Source organism: Microtus pennsylvanicus, chromosome 2 (assembly GCF_037038515.1).
Source record: "Microtus pennsylvanicus isolate mMicPen1 chromosome 2, mMicPen1.hap1, whole genome shotgun sequence".
In the NCBI taxonomy this organism is placed as follows: Eukaryota; Metazoa; Chordata; class Mammalia; order Rodentia; family Cricetidae; genus Microtus; species Microtus pennsylvanicus.
Genome location: NC_134580.1, coordinates 127,319,761 through 127,341,767, shown reverse-complemented (window position 1 = coordinate 127,341,767; position 22,007 = coordinate 127,319,761). Strand labels below are relative to the sequence as shown.

The window sequence follows — 22,007 nt, the reverse complement described above, 5'->3', positions numbered from 1 at the left end:
TCACTCCTCCCACTCTTCAACTGAACTTTGGGAGCTCAGTCCAGTGCTCCGATGTGGGTCTCTGCCTCTGTTTCCATCAGTTACTGGATGAAGGTTCTATGGTGATATTTAAGATATTCATCAGTCTGACTACAGGGCAAGTCAAGATCGGGCCCTCTCTCGTCTATTGCTTAGGGTCTTAGGTGGGGTCATCCTTGTGGATTCCTGGGAATTTCTCCAGAGCCAGGTTTCTGCCAACCCTATAATGGCTCCCTTAATCAAGATATCTCTTTTCTTGCCCTCATCTCTGTCCTTCATCTCGACTATCCCATTCCCTCAAGTTCTCCTCAACCCTCCCCTTCCCCCTTCCTCTTTCCCTTCTACGCTCCCTTCTCTCACCACCCTCATGCTCCCAATTTTGTCAGGCAAACTTTCCAGGTGGGTCTATATGTTTTTCTTCGAGTTCACCTTATTACTTGGCTTCTCTAGGATCATGAACTATAGGCCCAATGTCCTTTGTTTATAGCTAGTATCTACTTATGAGTGAGTACATACCATATTCATCTTTTTGGGTCTGGGTTTCCTCACTCAGGATAGTGTTTTCTAACTCCATCCATTTGCATGCAAATGTCATTGTTTTTTACTACTGAGTAATACTCTAATGTGTAAATGTGCCACGTTTTCTCTATCCATTCTTTGGTTGAGGGACATCTAGGTTGTTTCCAGGTTCTGACTATTACAAATAATGCTGCTATGAACATAGTTGAACAAATGCTTTTGTAGTATGATTGAGCATCTTTTGGGTATATCCCCAAGAGTAGTATTGCTGGATCTTGAGGTAGGCTGACTCCCAATTTTCCAAGAAACACCATTACCACCATCAATGTCATTTTTATTGTTAAACTAATATGGAACACCATCGTCACCGTCACTATCATTTTTATTGTTAAACTAATACGGAACATCATCACCACCGTCACTATCATTTTTATTGTTAAACTAATATGGAACATCATCACCACCGTCACTACCATTTTTATTATTAGGATGCAGATTTCCAAGTCAGATGGGTCCCATGGGGATGAATGGAAATTTCTTAAAACTAGTTGGGATGTTCATGGTTGCCTGGGGCTGGTGTCTGCAGAGGTCAGTCGCTATGGCTCTCCTGGAATGTCGGACGCTGTCTTCTGAGTCAGGTTTCTGTTGTGGGCTAGAAATGGCCTGGGGCCTGGGTCTGGAGTCTAGCCGTCGTGTGGTGCTGTGAAGGCCATTCCACTGAAGTCACCGTCCACTTGAGGCTGGGAGGCAGTCTCTCCCTGTCCTCCAGGACAGCAATATGCCCCCAGGTTCAGAGAGTGGGCTGCAAACAGGCTGGCAGTTCCTGGTTGAGTCACACCCTCTAGTGGCTGTATGTGGGAATAATAGGCAGCCCACGGTGAGCGGTCTGGTGGAGGTAAGGACAGAGAGCAGGAACAAAGCGTCCCTTTCTGTCACTGGATCATCACTGGGGGTTAAACAACCTCACCGGCCTTCTCCATAACGACAGAAATGGAGCATTTCTGAACTTTCCCAGCCTCTACCAGGAAGGAGGGAGAGATGGAACAAAAGAACAGTAGTAGGCAGGAAGATACCTGAAGCCCTAGGTTACGGTGGGGACCCTGGGAGAATTATTTAAACCTAAAAACATTAGAAAACATTTTAAAATACCCAGAGCCCTCATTTAGGGGCAGAATATTCGGTCCCCCACCTCATGGTGGAAAGAGCATGGCTAGATAATTCCAGGCCAGAGACCTTCCCCCCTTGTCCTGTAACAACTATGGAATTTGGAACCTCCTGTGGCCAAGGATTTGATAATTCCAGGCCAGAGACCTTCCCCTCTTGTCCTGTAACAACTATGGAATTTGGAACCTCCTGTGGCCAAGGATTTAAGAACCCCAGACAGAACATATCTGTATCTCCCAGCTACACACACACACACACACACACACACACACACACACACACACACACACCTTGGGGCTGTGGAGTCAGAGCTGGAGCTGTGGCCCTCAATCCAGACCCCGGAACTCGGTGCCCTTCCGCCCCCCACCCCAGCTCAGTTTGCTGCTCAGCTCGTTCATAATGTATATAGCTCTGGGGTGGGACACTGAAATCTAAAGCTTTAAAAACACCTCAAAGCCCAGGACGTGGCTGAACCTTCCAGATGTAGGCAATGGGATGAGTCTAGCCTCGCCTCCTCTTCATCAAAAGGAATACGGAAGCCCCAAAAGGGCAGATGGTTTGGCCCAGACTCAGTCTGATCTTACACCAGGTTACTAGTAGGCCAGGCATAGCCATGACTCAATGAGACCATGCTTTTTCTGGAGGCTTCGGGTTTCTAAGAAGTCGAACAGAGCACAAGCGGGGGCCTGGGCTGTAACTAACTCAGGAGGCCGAGAGTTTGCTAGGAGGTGTCATCTGCCTCTGGCTGAAGCTCTGGTGAGCTCCCCTTCCCCTCTCTGTCTGTTGTGTACAACCAGGTGTTGACTATCTTTTCTGAGATAAGGCTCCTTACTGACCGGCAGCCTGGCTTTTGGGGCACGCTGACTGGCCAGTGAGCCCCAGGCATCTGTGTGTCTCTACCTCCCCGGCACTGTGACCATGAAGGCATGCCATTATGCCTGACGTTTATCATGTGTGTGCTAGGAGTCAAACTCGGGTCCTGAGGCAACACAGCAAGCAATTTAATGACAGAGCCCCCGAGCCCCCTTCTTAAGAGGATCCCGAAAGCACTTCAAAGTGAGCCCAGTCTGTCCTGTTACAACCCGCACACTCTAGTGGAAGCTGCCCCAGGAAGCTTAGGTTCTGCTACAGCAAACCTATGGGCATGGTAGTTCTAACATTATCTGATGTCCAGGAAGCCATCATGAGTTTCTTTCTTTCTTTAAAAAATATCTGAAGGTCTCAAATCAAGAATGTATTTCAGGGGTGCGAACTTCTACAGAGAAGTGGGGAGCCAGACCTGGCGAACAGGGCATCCAGCTGTTCTCAGTAGGACACCATGGAGAAACACAGCTACAGGGTCAGGGGTGGCGCTGAGGACCCTCACCTGTCAAGTGTAGGGTGAGTATGAGGGTCACTGCCTGAGGGGTGGCATCATGTGGAGTCTCTCTTGCCTGTACCGCATTCTTCTCCAACTATCCTCTAATCCCAGACTCTTCCCCAGCCACCACGGCAGCTCCTAGGTCATCGGCAGGGGTAAGGACAGACTTGCCAATTATTTGGTTTACCTGAAGGCTCCTCCCAGTGTCCTTCCTGTCTGGGGTTGGAGGAACCCCAAAGAAAGAAAACACCTAGGGTGTCCACGTAGGAGGTGGGTAAGTGGGAAGCCATCCCTATTGCGGACCCAGCCATTTCCCCAACGCCCTCAGGCTTCTTCACAGACTTGAGGCACTAAGTGAAGGCTGGGTGCGTAAGCCCGTCGCTTCCCAAGCGGTCAGTTTTTCCGTGGATATGATGGGCAGGCAGGGAGCAAGGTGGTGAATAGAGTGGGCGGGGCCAGCTCTAAACTCCCTTTAGCTTCAATAGCCTTTGAGATGAGAGACTTAGTCTCATCTCGTTCTTATAGCAGCCCCACCTGACCCTGTGCATGCGTCCCCAAAGGCCTTGGGAGAGGGTCAGCTGGGGAAGGGTCATAGGCACTATGAGAGGGAAATCGGAGGGGGGTGCTGAGGCTGTGTTGCAGGCACTTTCAAAGGGATGTGTTGGTGGGCCTGAGGTCACTGTCCAGCCAAAGGGCCCCTAGTGACTCCTACACCACCATCCTGAACAAGGGGCTCAGGCCGGACCTCGGGAGATTCTGGAACGCATCCCAGGTGGCCTCATCACAGAGGCAATGGCTGAGTGCTCCCAGGACTAGTCAAGTCACACTCATCCCTATTCCTCCTTAATTTTAACTCTGCAAAGGTGGGGTCAGGACAGGGTCACAGAAAGATCTAGAAAAAATGTTTGCTCTGAGGTGTACGGAGCCACATGGGGGATATAGGCTCTGTCTCGTATGTGTGTCTGTGTATGGGGTGGGAGTGGACAGAAGAAAGCAGAGCAGGAGGAAATGAAAAAAAAAAGGTACATGAAGAGAGGGAAAGGTCCGAAGACGGAAACAAGGAATTCCGTAAAGAAAGGGAGGGGGAAAAGGAAAGGAGGTGAAGAAAACACAGAGGAGAGACAGGTAGAAAGAGCGAAGGATGTGGATAAAGAGCAGGGCAGGGGGAAAGGGAAGAGGCCACAGGGGAAGAAGGCAGCAAGCCAAGGGCAGAGGTCGGATGCCAGAGGTGGAGAGGGGTCACTGTGAGCCAGGCAACTGCGGCCTGCGCTCCAACTTCCTGTCCTTGCGCTGGCGTCGATCCTTCCGATCCTTCCGATCCTTCCGGCTCTTCTGCCTGGGGTTTCTCTCTGCAAGAGAACACAGGTCCATGGAGGTCCCGAGAGATGAGGGAAGCCCAGATATTCCCAGCAGGCTCTGAGTGCCGGACTCAAAGTCCCCCTGTTTTAAATTCGAGGCTGCAGGTGAAACCGCTCGGGACAGACTCCTCCTTGGAGATTCCTAGGGGATCAGGAGGACACTGGCTTGAGGAGGGAATGCCTGGAGCAGAGGTGGAGTCAGGCAACATCCTGTAAGGGCTGAAGGACCACTTGGATCAGCACCTGTCAGGATTTCGAATGGCCGCCCAGGCTCCCCGTGCCACTCCACCCATGTACTACATGTTAATTAGGCTTCCTGCTGGAGACTCTGTCTCCTTTACACAGAGTCCCTGTCAGCTTCCCAGCTACTTCCAGCCAGGTCCTGCCCTCACTAGCAGCCTGGTATCTCGAGACCCTGAGATTTAGCTGCTCTTGGTGCGGGCCAGATGACCCAGAGAGTATTGAGTAAATCCATGCAATGCGAGCAAAAACTATTTCTATCCCATTTGACAGGCAGGGAAAGGGGTTGGCTTCGGCTGCTCCCACAGTACAGGGGGCTGGCTGCAAATCTCAGACCCAGGTCTCAGTTAGACCGCAGCGTGTCCCACCAATCCTGGAGGAATACAGTCCAGTGTGAACACCGGATTAGTCTCGTTTCTCAGATAAGATGACCGAAGGCTGGCCAGAGGATTAACTTGCTCAGTGGCCTAGAGTTCCTGGAACCAGTTCTGATTTCCCTTCAGAGAAGCTCATCTGGGCTAAGGCTAGCTGGGTGGCTAGTGGCCAGATGGCTTAGGGTGTGGCAGAGATCCCAGCATGCTGTCTTTAGGAGAGCTCAATATCCTGACAGGGTCCTCTGGCAGCCTCCTTCAGCAGCTCCTTTCTGGTCACTTTTTTATTAGGCCTGTCTGAGCTTCCCTGTGGTACTCCACGCTGCTTGCACGCCTTTCTAGGTATCTGCCAGCTCTCTGGAGCAATCTTCCCAGATGAGAGTACTCCCCATCCTTCTCCTATGCCAGCCCGCTGCCTATGCACACCTCCATCTACACCCATGCACTCTCCCACTCACCCATGCACACTCCCTCCCACTCACCCATGCACACTCCCTCCCACTCACCCATGCACCCTCCCACTCACCCATGCACCCTCCCACTCACCCATGCACCCTCCCACTCACCCATGCACACCTCCATCTACACCCATGCACACTCCCACTCACCCATGCACCCTCCCACTCACCCATGCACCCTCCCACTCACCCATGCACCCTCCCACTCACCCATGCACACCTCCATCTACACCCATGCACACTCCCACTCACCCATGCACCCTCCCACTCACCCATGCACCCTCCCACTCACCCATGCACCCTCCCACTCACCCATGCACACTCCCTCCCACTCACCCATGCACACTCCAACTCACCCATGCACCCTCCCACTCACCCATGCACACTCCCACTCACCCATGCACCCTCCCACTCACCCATGCACCCTCCCACTCACCCATGCACACCTCCATCTACACCCATGCACACTCCCACTCACCCATGCACCCTCCCACTCACCCATGCACCCTCCCACTCACTCATGCACCCTCCCACTCACCCATGCACCCTCCCACTCACCCATGCACACTCCCTCCCACTCACCCATGCACACTCCCTCCCACTCACCTATGCACACTCCCATTCACCCATGTACCCTCCCACTCACCCATGCACCCTCCCACTCACCCATGCACCCTCCCACTCACCCATGCACCCTCCCACTCACCCATGCCTTCTCCCACTCACCCACGCATTCTCCCACTCACCCATGCACACCTCCATCTACACCCATACACACCTCCATCTACACCCATGCACACTCCCACTCACCCATGCACCCTCCCACTCACCCATGCACCCTCCCACTCACCCATGCATTCTCCCACTCACCCACGCATTCTCCCACTCACCCATGCACACCTCCATCTACACCCATGCACACCTCCATCTACACCCATGCACACTCCCACTCACCCATGCACCCTCCCACTCACCCATGCACCCTCCCACTCACCCGTGCACACTCCCACTCACCCATGCATTCTCCCACTCACCCATGCACCATCCATCTACACCCATGCACCCTCCCACTCACCCATGCACCCTCCCACTCACCCATGCACCCTCCCACTCACCCGTGCACACTCCCACTCACCCATGCATTCTCCCACTCACCCATGCACCCTCCATCTACACCCATGCACCCTCCCACTCACCCATGCACCCTCCCACTTATCTAGCCATGCGCTCACAAAACTACCTACTTACCATCCACTTACCCTCTCACCCGTGTCCTCCAACCCATGCACCTACCAACCCACCCATCTACCCACTCACCTAACTCTCTGCTTACCCACCCATCTACCCACTCACCTAATGATGGAGGAAGGTCATTGGTTAAAATAAAAGAAACTGCTTGGCTCTCATTGGTTAGGAGATAGGTGGGAGGAGTAAACAGAACAAAATGCTGGGAGGAAGAGGAAGTGAGGGCAGACTCGACAGCTCTCCTCTCTGGATCAGACGCCTCAGATAGACGCCATGCCCCACTCCCGGGCAGACACACGCGATGAAGCTCCGACCTAGAATCTTCCCGGTAAGACCGGTGCTATACAGATGATAAGAAATGGGCTAGTCCAGGTGTGAGAGTTAGCCTAGAAGAGGCTAGGTAGAAATGAGCCAAGCAGTGTTTAAATGAATACAGTGTCTATGTAATTATTTTGGGGCATAAGCTAGCCGGGCAGGCGGCTGGGGTGTTGGGGACGCAGCCCCGCCGCCCATATTACTACAAATGGCGCCCAGACGTGTGGCTAACTGAGTCCACAGAAAGCCTGAGAAAGCTTGGAAAAGAATAGAGTAAAGCATGTTTCCTGTGGCAATGTCTTGGGTCTACTCTGCTTGCCAGAGGCAAGCAAGCGCCTCATCTAAGAGAGGCTTCCTGACTCAGCTTTAGCTGCAAAGCCTGCAGCTCATTAAGAGGTCCTGCCACGAAACACTTAAATGGTGTTGACGAAAAGCTGAACGCATGCTTTTCGGTTTTCAGCCGTAGCAGGAAAAAAGCTGTGCCGTTTAAAAATGCCAGCTTTCTGGGCCATCCTGCCAGGGCAAACTCTGACTGTTTGAGGCAGGAGGGCCGGCTACCGAGAGAGGACTTGAGTGTTGTCTGTTGTAGCTTGATGGCTGGCAGGGACCTTGAAATGCCAGTTGTAGCTATAAACATGGCTACAGCCAGTACCTCAGCCATGAGGCTGGAAAGCTAAGGATCCAGCCGTCAAAGCCACGGCTTTAGTCCTACTGATATTGCTTGGTACATTAAAGACCCATGTGATCAGAAAAACAAGAGATACAGTAAAGAGAACGTCAAAGACAAAGAAAAATTTTAAATGATTTACAGTGTTAAAATATATGCAGACTAAAAGTTAAAATTCTTAAAGTAAACCTCTGTGACTTCAGGGTGTGGTAGCACACGCCTTTAATCCAGTGCCTAAAAGGCAGAGACAAACAGATCTCTGTGAGTTCAAGGTGTAGTAGCAAAAACCTTTAATCCCAGTGCCAGGGAGGCAGAGACAGGCGGATCTCTGAGAGTTCAAAGACAGCCTGGTCTACAGAGCTATTCCAGGTCAAAGATGTGCGCTCAAAAAGCAAAAAGTTAACCTAGGAATGTCACAGCTTAGATTCTTAAGCGCCTAGTGATTTAAAGGTGCAAATCAAAAGTGCTCCTGGATAGTAAAAAATTGCAGATTCACAATAGGACAGATTCAGACCACTAAATGAGTCACACTGTTGGATGAATGTACGTAGGCTTGGGAGAGAGAAGAAAAAGAATATAGAAAATAAAGTTAATGTTAAAAAAAAAGGTAAAGTCTTTAAAGAGACAGAATAAAGTAAAGTGATAGAGTAAAAATAAGCCACATAAAAATGGAAAATTCACAGAGAGTCTGGATTATGTACATTATGTTTTCTTTAAAATTTTTGACTGTGAAGGAGCTAAGTACAGAGAGACATTTCATTATATGGGCTGCCAAGTGGAACCAGAACGGATATCATGAGGGTATGATTTCAGAATTTGGATCTAAGGATATGATACTTTGGAAAAGAGATTCTTCTTTTGTTTTCACAGAGGACCAGACCCTTTGGATTTCTTCTATCCCGATTTGGTATGATAGACCACAACCTCCCGAAAAGCTCCTGTGAACACCCTCAAAAAATTACTTCGCTCAACTGCCAACTGAGATGACCCTGGCACACAGGTTATACCATGAAAGACCTAATTAACGACGCCCCCATTCAGCAGGAAGCAGTTTGGAGAGAAAAAACTGCGCCCATGTTCCCAAATATGGTTTATAAACGTTCTTTTACATTTAAAGGGGGATATGATATGAATAATTTGCATTAGTATAGATTTTGCTTTATTGATAGAGATTTAAGGTCAATTTTGTTATATGTATATGTATTTCTGATCTTTATTAAGGTATTGTGATTGTGTAGTTCATTTAAATATGTACTGTATAATTAAGAAATATAGGTTGTTAATGGATAATCATCGATAATAGCCAAGCTTGTAGTCATGTTAGTTAGATTTTCTAGATATATAGAGATACATTTCAGTTAGATAGACATTCTTCATACTTTTCAAAGACTGCAGAATATGGCATTTAATGTTTTAATAACTTAGGACTTTTCATGACAATGAGACATGTCTGCTCCTGGCAGCACCAATCTACTTCAAGAGGAAGATGGGCATCAAAGAGGATCGTTATGGAGTTTGATAGCCATTTGGGCAAGAAACTGTTCTTGCCTGGACTATTGCATAAACTGGACACAGAGAACCCACAGAGAGAGGACTACTGAACTTGCCTAAAGTGAGATGATCTTTCGGGGTTCCTGATTCATGAAAGAGTCTGCGAGACATTCTGCAGGACACAACAGATAGTGACTGAACTGACTTTGAATTTTCCTGCTTTATGGAAATGTCTGCTGGATACCATGGGCATGAAGGCTGAAGATGGATGCCCCAACGGTACAGAGGAACTTTGGGTGACTGTCCAGGCAGTGAGATGTCTCTGTCATTTCTAGAGTTTTAAAAGTTGCTTTTTTCTTGTTTGCTTAGGTACTATTGTATCTTTCTGGAGTCTTTGATGGAGTTAAGAATAGTTAGTTATAGTTATAGTTTTCCTTAGTTATGATAAAGATTATTGTAACTTTTACTTGATAACTGTTTCGTTATATGTAATTTTTCTATGTTAAAGTTAAAGCCTTCCTTTTTTTTTGTTTAAACCAAAAAAGAGGAAATGATGGAGGAAGATCATTGGTTAAAATAAAAGAAACTGCTTGGCTCTCATTGGTTAGGAGATAGGTGGGAGGAGTAAACAGAACAAAATGCTGGGAGGAAGAGGAAGTGAGGGCAGACTCGACAGCTCTCCTCTCTGGAGCAGATGCCTCAGATAGATGCCATGCCCCACTCCCGGGCAGACACACGCGATGAAGCTCCGACCTAGAATCTTCCCGGTAAGACCGGGAAGATAAGAAATGGGCTAGTCCAGGTGTGAGAGTTAGCCTAGAAGAGGCTAGGTAGAAATGAGCCAAGCAGTGTTTAAATGAATACAGTGTCTATGTAATTATTTTGGGGCATAAGCTAGCCGGGCAGGCGGCTGGGGTGTTGGGGATGCAGCCCCACCGCCCTTATTACTACAACCTAACTCTCTACTTACCCACCCATCTGCCTACCAGGTACTCACACAACTACCAATCTAGGCACTCCCTCACCCATCCACCTCTCTTCCCTGCACCCACGCACCTACTCATCCCACACAGTCGACATCTGGGTCCCGCTCCAGCATCAGAGTCAGCCTCACCCTCCAGAGACCACAGACAGCTGCAGAAGGAGCAAGGCTTTCCCCTAGCGGTGTCAGTGCTATGACACGACGTGACACGAGAGGATTCCGGAAGGGGACCTCGGAAAACCTCTGAGTGGAAAAGGTGCCAGGGCTGAGGCACATACCAGCAGGCTCCGCAGGCGTCTGGGAACTCATACATACACTCAGCATACACCACTCACAGCAATAATCACAGAGTGTCTGCGGCCACAGCTCCTAGGGTCATCATCTAAAAAGGGCTCTCCTCGAGTTTTGGGTGGACAGTCTCACTAGACTCCACTCTCCGTCCCAACTGCCCATTGTGTATGTGTGGGTAGTGATGGGGGCAGGAGAGTCCCTAGATTCAAGTTCTGCCTCTGCATAGCCCCATCTGTGTGTCCTGTGTCCTGGCTTCACGTCTTCACTGTTGACTATGACTTAGAGTCTTCTTTGCCCACTGATTAACGTTTGGCCTCTAGGTTCACCTACTCTTGGCTATGTGATCCTAGGGTCAGGATCTCAAGCTCTGTGGGCCTCCATCTCCTCAAACGGGATAGTAACCACGCCTATAACATAGTCACTGTGCAGATCAAATGAGCCAGTGACTATAGAGAATCTAATACACCATGCTCATATCCTTAACATTGCTTTTTCATGCCGATGCCTCTCGTACTTCACAACCCTCTCTTTTGGGGTTCTTAGTGGTCTCCATTGGAAATCTGTGGTCTTGTCTGCCCAAGTGAAGGGGCTCCTGCGGTATTTAGTGGGGTGGTATAGGCATAGTCTCCCATTTTACTCTTGCATAGCTGACAGCATTGATTTTTCAGAGCTGAGATCTCTTTGCACATGTGTGCCTGGGGTTTTAGAGTGTTTCACTCAAATCTCTATGGCAACCTCGGCTCTCTGCATTCCTGGGACCTGTCTCCAACTGATCTCTGTATGCTGGGTCAAGCACCTGCTTTTTGGCATTGTTTCTCTTTTGTATTACGGGATGGGCACTGCACTGCATTGCACCTCCAGCCCCCACTTCTTGGGCTTTCCCAGGAACTCCACTAGAAACAGCAGCTTGTTCCAAAGTCCTTGCAGCATAGGGGTCTGGGCACTGCAAATCATTCTTCCTACTGTATTTGGGACCCTTCTCTGTAACTACTTCACAGGGTGATGCTTAGTTCTCAGGAAGGGCTGGCAGGCCCTTTCTGGTGGCCTTGCAGATGCCATCTGTGGGGGTGTCTCTGTCTCTGGACGCTAGAAATCACCCATGGATGTTTTCCATGCAGCCCCACAGGCTTAGTACTCACCTCCTGGGCAGGGCCTCTTTATAGAACATTTTCTGGACTCAGATAACACCCGGCAACTTGCAGTCTCCTCCTGCTTGCCTGGGCCAGCCTCCCGCACCCGGGTTTCTAGGCCCCAGCCTGAGCCGCAGGTCTTCCCATTGTGTATGCAGGGACTCCAGCTGCCCCATGGGCTTGGCTCACACTCTTCTGTGGGTGAAGGGAGACAGACAGGTGAGTCAGTTGGTAGTGTTTGCCTGTTGGCTTCAAGGACCAGGGATCTGAGGAGCTCTGCCTGCAAGGGACTCAGTGTATTGCTGGACGCAGAGAACATACATAGAGACCACTGCTTGCAGGAGCCTGCAAAGACCCCTACCAAGGCTGTGCTAGAAGCCAGAGCCGGCTCCTGCCAGCAAAGCAGAAGGTTTCCCAAGGGAGGTAACAGAGTTGAATTAAGCCTCCCATGGCTGGCAGGATCTGAGAGCCCAAGTGGCTGTAATTCAGAAAGGGGCAGGGATTAGGGACAGACACAGAGGTAGCTGATTGCTAAAAGGTCCTCAGGATCAGGGCTCTATCTTTGAACTTGACCATATGCCTTTTAACAACTGTAGAAGGTCAAAGCCACCCGGTGCTATTGTGAGGATCAATGAGGTGATGGACAGAAAGTTCTCAGAAAAGGAAATTTCAGAATCATTCCAATCACTTCTGAGCAGGAGGCAGCACCCAGCTCTGGGGACAGTGAATGTCCCACCTTGCAGTCTTAGGTGCTGAGGCCTGGAGCAGGAACTGGTATACAGAGCAGGTTGGGAACAGGTCCCTAGACCCGAGGTACCTATGCTGCCACTACTAGGAGTCACCTGACAAGTCAAGACTGATCACCTACTGTGAGACCCAGGGTTGTAGGTACAGAAGGGCAGTTGCAGAGGAGACGCCCGCCTGCCTCCCAGAATGCACCCTGTTGAGATACTGCACCAGGAAGGCAGGGGTACTTTGTGCAATTCTAGAGGGTACAGAGGCTATGGGAGCCCAGAAGAGGAATGGGCCACACCCTTGGGTCCAGGAAGCCTTCTTCCTGAAGGATGCTGTGGTACTGACTGTCAAGTGGGGTGGGAAGGAGAAGTAGGAGGTGTTTCCAGTGAGTGGAAACCCCACAAAGTCCCCAGGATACTGACCTAATACAGGCAGGCCCAGCCTGGAAGAGGAGGAAGATGTGTGAAGAGGTTATAGACGGGGAACCTGATTGGCCAGGACTCTGCCAGAGGCTAGCGGGAGCCACAGAAGGGCCTTGAGCAGCAGAGGCATTTTGCAGATTACTGTCATATTTTCTGGTCCTGCATGGGAGTGCAGATTCAGAGACAACCCAGGGGCCACACCAAGGAAGAAAGATTCAGGGAGTGACTGGTGGGCGGGTCCAGGCATGGCGCGTCAGCATCCCTTGCAGCGATACTGCACCTAACGGGCTACATACCAATTGCATGTCCCTTCTGTCTCCTACTGAAGTGTGAAGGCGGAGCTCTCGGCCACCCCAGGGGTCCACTTGTCTCTCACCGTGTTGGGGTTACAGAGAGCACACACTGTTTTTATATGGGTGCCGGGGATCCGCCCTTTTCTCAAAGAGTCACTTGCCTGGCCTTGTGTTGTTACTTTTTAAAAATCTTCAGAGAAGCCCTGGGACACAGATGAAGCGACTGTCTAAGAAGCTACTGTAACACTGTTCCTTGTTGCCTGACTGGTGAGAACACCCTTGGTAACAACAGTGACATCAAGAGTTGGTGGTCACAGTAGCACTAGAGCCCTGAAGATTCTCTGTGTACCAACATGGGGCCGGGCTGCCCATCACCCCATAATATCTCATTGACTGTTTCCAGGTCTCCCGACATCTCCCCAAGGCTAGGGCAGGTGGCCAGTGTCTCACTCACCCTGGCATTCCCGGGTACTCTGGTGGGTCAAGGTGCCTGGCGGACAGGCAGGCAGGCACTTCCCTTTGTATAGATGAAACCGCCTTTTGCACCGGATACAGAAGTCCTGGCTGAAACAGCTCTCGCATGTGGCCCCACATTCTGCAACAAAGCCAGAGACACCATAAGTCATGGGCCTGCCTGAGGAGGGAGGGTCTCTGTGCAGCCCACTGGGGTATGGACTCATCTTGTCGGCAGCTCAGACTTGGAAATTGATGAGCTGGGTTGCATAGGAGAGGCCTTCCTTTCTCATCTAAGCTGAGGTTGAGCACGGGAAGTGATACACTAGGTATCACAGCCATTCTGGGCTGGGAGTGAAGCTCCCTTGCCCTTTACTCACAAGGCTCCGAGATCAGTGATGATTTGTCCTAGGCCACAGCGAAAATGGAAAAAAAGGCCAGGGCTGCTTTCCTACTAGAGCTAGACCTGGAGGAGGTGAGTAATCTGCTAGCGGCCATGTAGAGCCTAGATAGAAATGGAGGTTCCCTGCCCTGTTTGTGCTGAGACCTGCTGGTGTCCTCTTAGAGCTCACGGAGAGGAGACGACCTGGCCTGGGACTGCAGGGTTGGGCTTGCTTATGCTTCTGCTTCCTCCCAGGGTATGTGTGGGGGAGGGTGGAATACAGGGTAGCTCTACCTAAGCTTGTATACATGGGAGGAGACACGTACTCTTGCACCTGTTGGCCTCCTGGCCACGGATTCCGAAGAAGCCGAGGGGACAGTCATGCACACACTTGCCATACTGACGGATCCCTTCCCGGCGGATGAACAGGAAGAGCCTCTGCTGGCAGGTGGAACAGCCATTCTCCTCCGAGCATATGACACAGCCCGTGCAGTTGGCCCCCAGACCGGTGCCTGCTGCAGACAGACCAGACAGGAGAAAGATAGCCAAAATCATATGTGAGCTACTTAGATGGACTCATGGGCTATTAACTGGATCCAATAGAAGACAACATTTCCGAGCATCTCCGACTACTAGATATCATGTGATCAAAATCTGGTGAACGGGACATAGAGGTAGGCATTTATAGACTGCTGATAGCACAGAAATCAATGTCTACTTTGCTCAGACACTGCTACCTGGACTTTTTGATTACAGACATATTTACTCTTTACTAAAACAGCATGTGTGTGTGTGTGTGTGTGTGTGTGTATGTGTGTGTGTGTGTGTGTGTGTGTATGTAAGTTGCACACATGGGGACGGGTGAGACCATCACCTTCTTTCTCAGTTCCTGAACAATACTCCAGTCTCCCCTGTCACCATTACAAAAGCTCCTGTCACCATTGGGTTCAGGAAGTCAAGGGGAGGAAGGATGAAGGATGAACGAGGTCGCAAAGTCGAGAAGATGAGTCGTATGCTCCACACCAAGGCTCACAGGGACATCTTTACCAAACCATGTGGAGCGCTAAGTCTTCATGCCCAGCCCTGCTGCCAGTCCTTCCTTGTACCTCTCTGAGCAGAGGAACCTGGGGGAGTAGGCGCAGAGAATGACAGCAGAAAGCCCCCAGACTTCATGGCAAGCATGAGGAGCTTGCTGCAAGGGATCCATGGCGTAGCCAGGCAGGCCATAGGGTCTGCTTATGTCTTGCAGAGGCAGGTGCCCAGAAGAGAGGGAACAGTGGAGACCGCTGAGGATGGGCAGTGGGAAGAGTCGGGATTTGATCAGGAGTCACTAAGAAAGGACACTGAAGATGCCCAGAGAGCATTGAATTGCTCTGTTTTCATATCTCATTGAGCTGAGACATCGGATGAGCTGGTTACCCCCTCTGGCTGACCTGAGGCCGTGGGTCCTCAGAAGAGGACATCCTTGGCTCTCCACCTCCCAGCCCTTCTGTTCCCATCTTCCTCACTGAGATACTTTTGATGTATGAGTTGCCAGAACCTCCCTAGAGAGGCCACCCTCCTCCTGTCAGCAGAGCAGTCCCCCCCAAAGCCTGGATGATATGTTATGCTTAATACACAGTAAGGGACACGTGGGAACATCCACGGACTCTGCTTAGACTTGCTGGGTTTCTGCCTCTCTCTCCATCTCCCAACCCAGAAACCTGAGAGCCTTGCACCTGGTCACTTACACCGGAGGAGCTGGCTGATGTGGCCCTCACAGGACCACACTGTAGCAGATGTGTACCCCGTGACACACCCTGGGTACCGGGCAAGTGCCAGTACCCTCAGCACACTTGCTCCAGGAAAAGAATGTGGAGAATTGGGACAGAAGAATAAAGACGGGGTTTCCAAAGCTGCAGGCAGCTGACACCCAAGAGAAAGCGTGAAGCTACCAGAGGGCCCCAGACTAGAGAGAGCCACACCACCAGACCCAGATGGAGCCAGGTTCTCCCACTCAGCAAAACCTGCTTGACTTGGATGACACCAAAGACAGATGGGAATGAAAGGAAACTTCTCCCTCTGCTGGTGTGAGCCCTGGAAAGAAGTCTAGCAGTATCCAGTAAATCTGAAGACATGCCTTCTCATACCCAATAGTTCAACATCTGACCTCCACTCCAGAATGGCTCTGTGATTAGTTGCCATGGTGATGTTGAGGCATGATAGAGGAAAAACATGGGGGCGCGAGAAGGGAAAGAAGCCCCGCACTCTGCAGACTCACCAGCAGAGAAACATCGATCTCAATACAACCACCAGCATCTACCTTTTCTCCTTCCAGCTGGAAACCTGAAATTTTCTAGGACCTCTTTGAGCAGCTCCAGCGGCTTGTGGCTTTATCAGATTATAATTCCACCCAAGACACCCCAGAGACACCCCCAGAAACTCAATGACCATCAATGATCAGGAGAGGAAACAGACAGAGGGAGGGTCAGGTACCTTGGGAACCCACTCAGCAGGGACTAGGGAGATGGCTTAATGGACAAGAGCACACGCAAGGGCTTGCTGACAGTATCGAAGAAAGAGAATCTGAAGTCCAATCTTCAGCACCACATAGGAGCCAGGACTGGCCAAGTAGCTCCAGCCCTGAACGGAGGCAACAGGTGGATTCAGGAGCCTGATGGGCAGCCAGCCTAGCCAATGAGAGCTCCAAGTTCAGTGAGAGGCCCTGTCTTGAAGAGACAAAATGGAAGGCAGTAGAAGAAGAAACTCGATGTCCTCTTCTGCTCTCTGAATGGATGTGCATCTCTCTCTCTCTCTCTCTCTCTCTCTCTCCTCTCTCTCTCTCTCTCTCACACACACACACACACACACACACACGAGAAAGAGAGAGAGAGAGAGAGAGAGAGAGAGAGAGAGAGAGAGAGAGAGAGAGAGAGAGAGAGAGAGAGAGATCACCATTAGGGCACTTCAGTGTGCTTTTTTAAAGAAGCACCCCACCTCACAGTACTCTTGGGTGTGTCGTATGCTTTCTCTGAGCCCCTTTTTATTTCTAACAAACTCCAACTCCACTCCATGCTAGACTTCCCTGAAATGCTTAAAGGGACTGGTTTTATCAGAGTTGAGATTAAGGGAACTTCTCAATGCCCCACGGGTGATTTAGGGAGCTGTCCCTCCATCCCCTAGTAGATACAGGAACAACTGTCAGGGAGGAGAGGTTTATCTGAGCCCAAAGTTTTAAAGCAGATCCATCACTGATGGCAGAGAAGCCATGGAGGAGCAGGGAGTTCATGGCTGTGGGGGCCCATGGTGGAGGCTGCTCCCATCACAGTGGGTCAGGATGCACAGACTGGGAGAGGAGGTGGGACCGGGGAAGACTTCCAAAGGCTGCCTTTAGTGACAGACTTCTACTATGCGGCCCCCACATCCTGACGGTTCCAGCCTCTCAAAATAGTTTCCCCAGCTAGGGAGCACCATTCAAAACACCAAGCTGGGAGAGCCATTTCAGATCCAAATCATTACAGGAGGTCTAGGGTAAGACTCGAGAATCTACCAGGTGATCCGTCACTGCCCGTCACAGACTCGCTCGGGAAACCACAAAGCCGAGAAACTCTTGCATATCTGCGCCAAGAGACCCTGACAGAGATGCTTACTGCGGTGTGGCTTAATAGCACAGTCACAAAAGAGAACCCACTTTGGGGAGGCCAGATAAATACGTGGTGGTGTAGTCATACGCCACAGCCGTGCATCACACACACAGCGCGGCCATGATAAACGGCTGAGGCAGGGTCGGTTATCATTGCGGACGCAGCTCAAAGCCAATGCTGAGAAGAAAGAGAAAGTGTGTGGATGAGTCATGTACAAGTTACCATTTGAGTTCAACAGCAGAACCATGATCTGTTGCCCTGCCTATACATGAGGCATCCGAAGAATGAGAGACATATAAGGGTGCATGCACATCTAATTCAGTATGGGGGTACTCATGTGCAGATGTGGGAGAGGGGATGGGAAAGAAGACTTGAGACCTCATTTGTGTTTTAACTTCCTAAAATTTGATGCAGACGTGTACATAGAAAGAACTGGTCAAACTGGTCAAAATGGCTGATGAGGGTGGGTGGGTGGGTGGGAAGACGGCTCGGCCAGTAAAGTGCCTGCTACGAAAGCAGGACGCCCCGAGTTCTGATCTCCAGCACCCACACACAAAAAAAGCCAGTTAGTGTAGAGTGTGGCTGTAATTCCAGTGCCAGGGACGTAGAGGCAGGAGGATTCCCTGGAGCTTGCTGGCCAGCCAGTCTAGCCAAATTCGAGAGCTCTGGGTTCAGCAAGAGACCCTGACCGAAACAAACAAACAGGGTAGAGACCGAATTGAGGAAGACACCCAGTGTTGACCTCTGGCCTCCACATGGCCATGCACACCTGTGCCTGTAACACAAACATACACATACACACTGGGGTATTTATTACATTAGTTTTTATTTTTTAGTATAGACTTGAAACAGTTCAAAACAAAAATCCATTTAAAGAAAAAGAAACTTAGCTTCTCTGGTGTACAGAGCATGGAAGGGCTACATTTTCTTCCTCAAGATTATTTTATTATTTTGCGGGTGTCAACATTTCGCCTGCATGTATGTTTGTGCATCACGTGCATGCCGTGTGCCACCGACGTCAGAAGAGGACATCGGGTTCCCTGGGACTCGAGTTAACAGTTGTGAGCCTGCCACATGGGTCCTGGGAACTAGCCATGGTCCCCTAAAAGAGTAGCCTTAATCTTAATCACTGAGCCATCTCTAGTCCCATAAAGATGTATTAATTATTCCCCCTTTCTTCCAGATCCCCTTCCTAAGCCCCATTCTGCCCTCAGGTTTAGGTCATGGGTAGGGAAGGAAACAGATTCCTGAGCTGGGGGGTTTGGGGGCAGTGGAGACCCACACACACCCAGGCTCTCCGCTAGTCACCTCCTGCTTCTGCATTCCTTGTCTTCAGGAACGGACCCCTGATGTTTAGCATGATTTGTCTCAGAAATTATATTGCTCAGACCCTCTTGCACTGCTAAGCGGTCCCATGTCTAACCGTGGTCAGTGAGATGGGAGTGGGCGTGTCATGGGCCATGCCCGGGAAGGGTCCACATTGCTCTTCTCTCCCCTGTCTTCCCTGTTAGAGTTTCAGTTTTGATGGCAGGAGCCTTGGCTGCTCCCTGTGGCAGAGGAATCTTGAGAAAGGCACTGGTACAACCACCACATGAACCCAGGGCTGTAACGGGAGGAGAAGAAAAATCTCATACACTGTTGGGAGCAGTGAGACCCCAGATCCTGATCCCCTGATCTGAGTGCCTACAGCTGCTCTGAGCACGAGACCTTCAGGAGTTCCTGAGGGCAGGAGAGTGGTTTCTGGTGGGTTTGGCCGGGGCGTGGCTATCTCTATATAATCTGCCCCTGAACACAATAAAGGGGGCATTCTTGGGGAATTCAAGGATGACCCGTGTCGCTGTCTCTCTGTCTGTGTGTGTCTGTGTATTTTAACCTCCAGCCCCCTTGCCCGAAGCTCGCGAACTGGGTGCGGGCGCACAGAGCTCAGACGCACGGCAATACACCTGGTTTAGGTCACGGCCTTGCCCAGGCACCAAGGCTTTCGATGCTGGGAAGCACAGCGGTGTTGCTCGAGACGAGGGTGCTCCCCTCATGCTGTGTGGGAAGCCTCAGAGCCAAGCTGCCACCCAGCAATGAAGGGCAACTCAGCGGACTCAGTGATCCCAAGGAAACTTGGACAAACTGCAAGTTACATTCTCTCATCAGAGCACAAGGTGGGGTTTGCCCTGCAAACTGCATCTGTGGGCCAAGATGCCCTCATGTGGGGGTGTTGCCATTTTGCAAGAGGAAAAGAAAAAAGCCTTGCAAACCTAAGGAAACTCCCTACTAGAGCCATAGTCTTTGGAGGATGTTGACTGAACATGCTGAGGGCAAAAGAATCCTTCAGGAACTGTCCCCTGACTCTGAGAGTCAGAATGTAGGCACATGATGTGATGTGTGTGTGTGTGTGTGTGTGTGTGTGTGTGTGTGTGTACGTACGTGTATGAGCGCGCGTCCATATGCTTACACACAAGCCTCCCACCTTTGTGAGGGCTGTGGTTTAGTTTCTGGCTGCTTCCCTGACCCAGAAATTGGCTACAGTGCCCTCTAGTGCTCCAAGGTTGTAATGGCATCTTTTGAAATTTTTATTTTACTTTTTTAAGATTGTTTTTATTGAGCTATATGCTTTTCTCTGCTCCCCTCCTTCCGCCCCCTCCCCCTATGCTCTCTCCCATGGTCTCCATGCTCCCAATTTACTCAGGAGATCTTGTCTTTTTCTACTTCCCATGTAGATGTATGTATGTATGTATGTATGTATGTATGTCTCTCTTAGAGTCCTCTTTTTGTCTAGGTTCTCTGGGATTTTGAATTGCATGCTGTTTTTCTTGGCTTTATGTCTAAAAGCCACTTATGAGTGAGTACACATTATATTTGTCTTTCTGAGTCTGGGTTACCTCACTCAATATGTTGTTTTCTAGCTCCATCCATTTGCCTGCAAATGTCATGATGTCATTATTTTTTTTTCCGCTATGTAGTACTCCATTGTGTAAATGTACCACATCTTCTTTATCCATTCTTTGGCTGAGGGGCATTTAGGTTGTTTCCAGGTTGTCTATTATGAATAATGCTGCTATGAACATAGTTGAACACATGTCTTTGTGGTACGATTGAGCATCCTTTGAGTATATACCCAAAAGTGGTATTGCTGGGTTTTGAGGTAGGTTGTTTTCTAATTTTCTGAGAAATCACCATACTGATTTCCAAAGCAGCTGTACACGTTGTACAAGTTTACACTCCCATCAGCAATGCAGGAGTGTTCCCTGTACCCCTTATCCTCTCCAGCACAAGTTGTCACCAGTGTTTTTGATCTTGGCCATTCTTATGGGTATAAGATGGAATCTCAGAGTTTCTCTGATGGATAAGGATATTGAGCATTTCCTTAAGTGACTTTCAGTCATTTTAGATTCATCTGTTGAGAGTTCTCTGTTTAGGTCTGTACCCCATTTTTTTTATTAGATTATTTGTTCTTTTGAAGGCCAATTTCTTGAGTTCTTTGTATATTTTGAGATCAGCCCTCTGTCTGATATGGGGTTAGTGAAGATATTTTCTCATTCTGTAGGCTGTCGTTTTGTCTTGTTGACCGTGTCCTTTGCTTTACAGAAGCTTCTCAGTTTCAGGAGGTCCCATTTATTAATTGTTGCTCTCAGTGTCTGTGCTACTGGGGTTATATTTAGGAAGTGATCTCCTGCGCCAAGTGTATTTCCCAGGTCTTTATCACACCTTTCTTGATTTATTAGAAAGAACAATGGGGTTCCCTCAAGGTCATGGGTGAAGGAACCCAATTGCTCACTTTATGGAAGAGAAACAATGACCTCTCGAGTTTGGACAGGGCTGCTCCAGAAGGAGCCACACATACTGGTTCTTAAACTTGACTGTATCAGAGTCCCAGCGAGGCGCAGGAAGTCGTTTGTTTGGGTCCAAATCTAAAATAAACACACTGGGCATTTCACAATGTCTTCCTTGCTCCAGTCTCCTTTCTCTGAGCGAAGAAGATGGCCACCAGGCATGTGCTTTCTGGTCCAGGCTCTGCTTTGGCTCCCCTGGGCCAGTGAGATACAGCTGTGGAAAGTGACTTTGGATGAGAAATGGTGGTCAGGACAAAGACAGCGGCAGGTCGGGGGATGCACAAGTCTTCCCCAAGGCAAAGTGGCCACTGGTGGCCACGGCATCTTTTCTGGCAAACGCTGATCTTCAACTAGGCCTGACTTTTGAGGCGCATGTGGTACCACCTACACTTTGACACCCATTATGACTGGAGCAGCTCACCATGTGCCCTTGACCTTAGTCACTGCTGGTCCAGACACAGGCATGCGTCCCAACAGAAACTCGTCTTGAGATTTTTCTTCCTCAATAGGCATATGTGTCGTTTTGTGTGGTGTGAGTGTCGGGGGCTATGGTATGTGGTGTAGCATGCAGTGTGTGTGTGTGTGGTGTGGTATATGTGTTGTTTGTGTGCTATGTGGTGTGGTATGTGGTGTGGGCATGTGTGTGTGGTGTATATTTTTTTTGTG

At 49.9% G+C, this 22,007-nt stretch overlaps 1 protein-coding gene across 1 annotated transcript in view; it reads right to left on the bottom strand.

The window, feature by feature from the left end:
• Positions 1–902: 902 nt before the first annotated feature.
• Positions 903–22,007, bottom strand: part of Rspo4 (R-spondin 4) — a 39,649-nt gene continuing 18,544 nt past the window's right edge. The window contains exons 2-5 of the mRNA XM_075963869.1: positions 14,221–14,409; positions 13,514–13,654; positions 11,619–11,804; positions 903–4,410 (exon numbers count right to left, since the gene is read on the bottom strand). Coding sequence (XP_075819984.1) covers positions 4,301–4,410; positions 11,619–11,804; positions 13,514–13,654; positions 14,221–14,409 — 626 coding nt within the window. The 3' untranslated portion in view covers positions 903–4,300. The remainder of the gene's footprint in view (positions 4,411–11,618; positions 11,805–13,513; positions 13,655–14,220; positions 14,410–22,007) is intronic.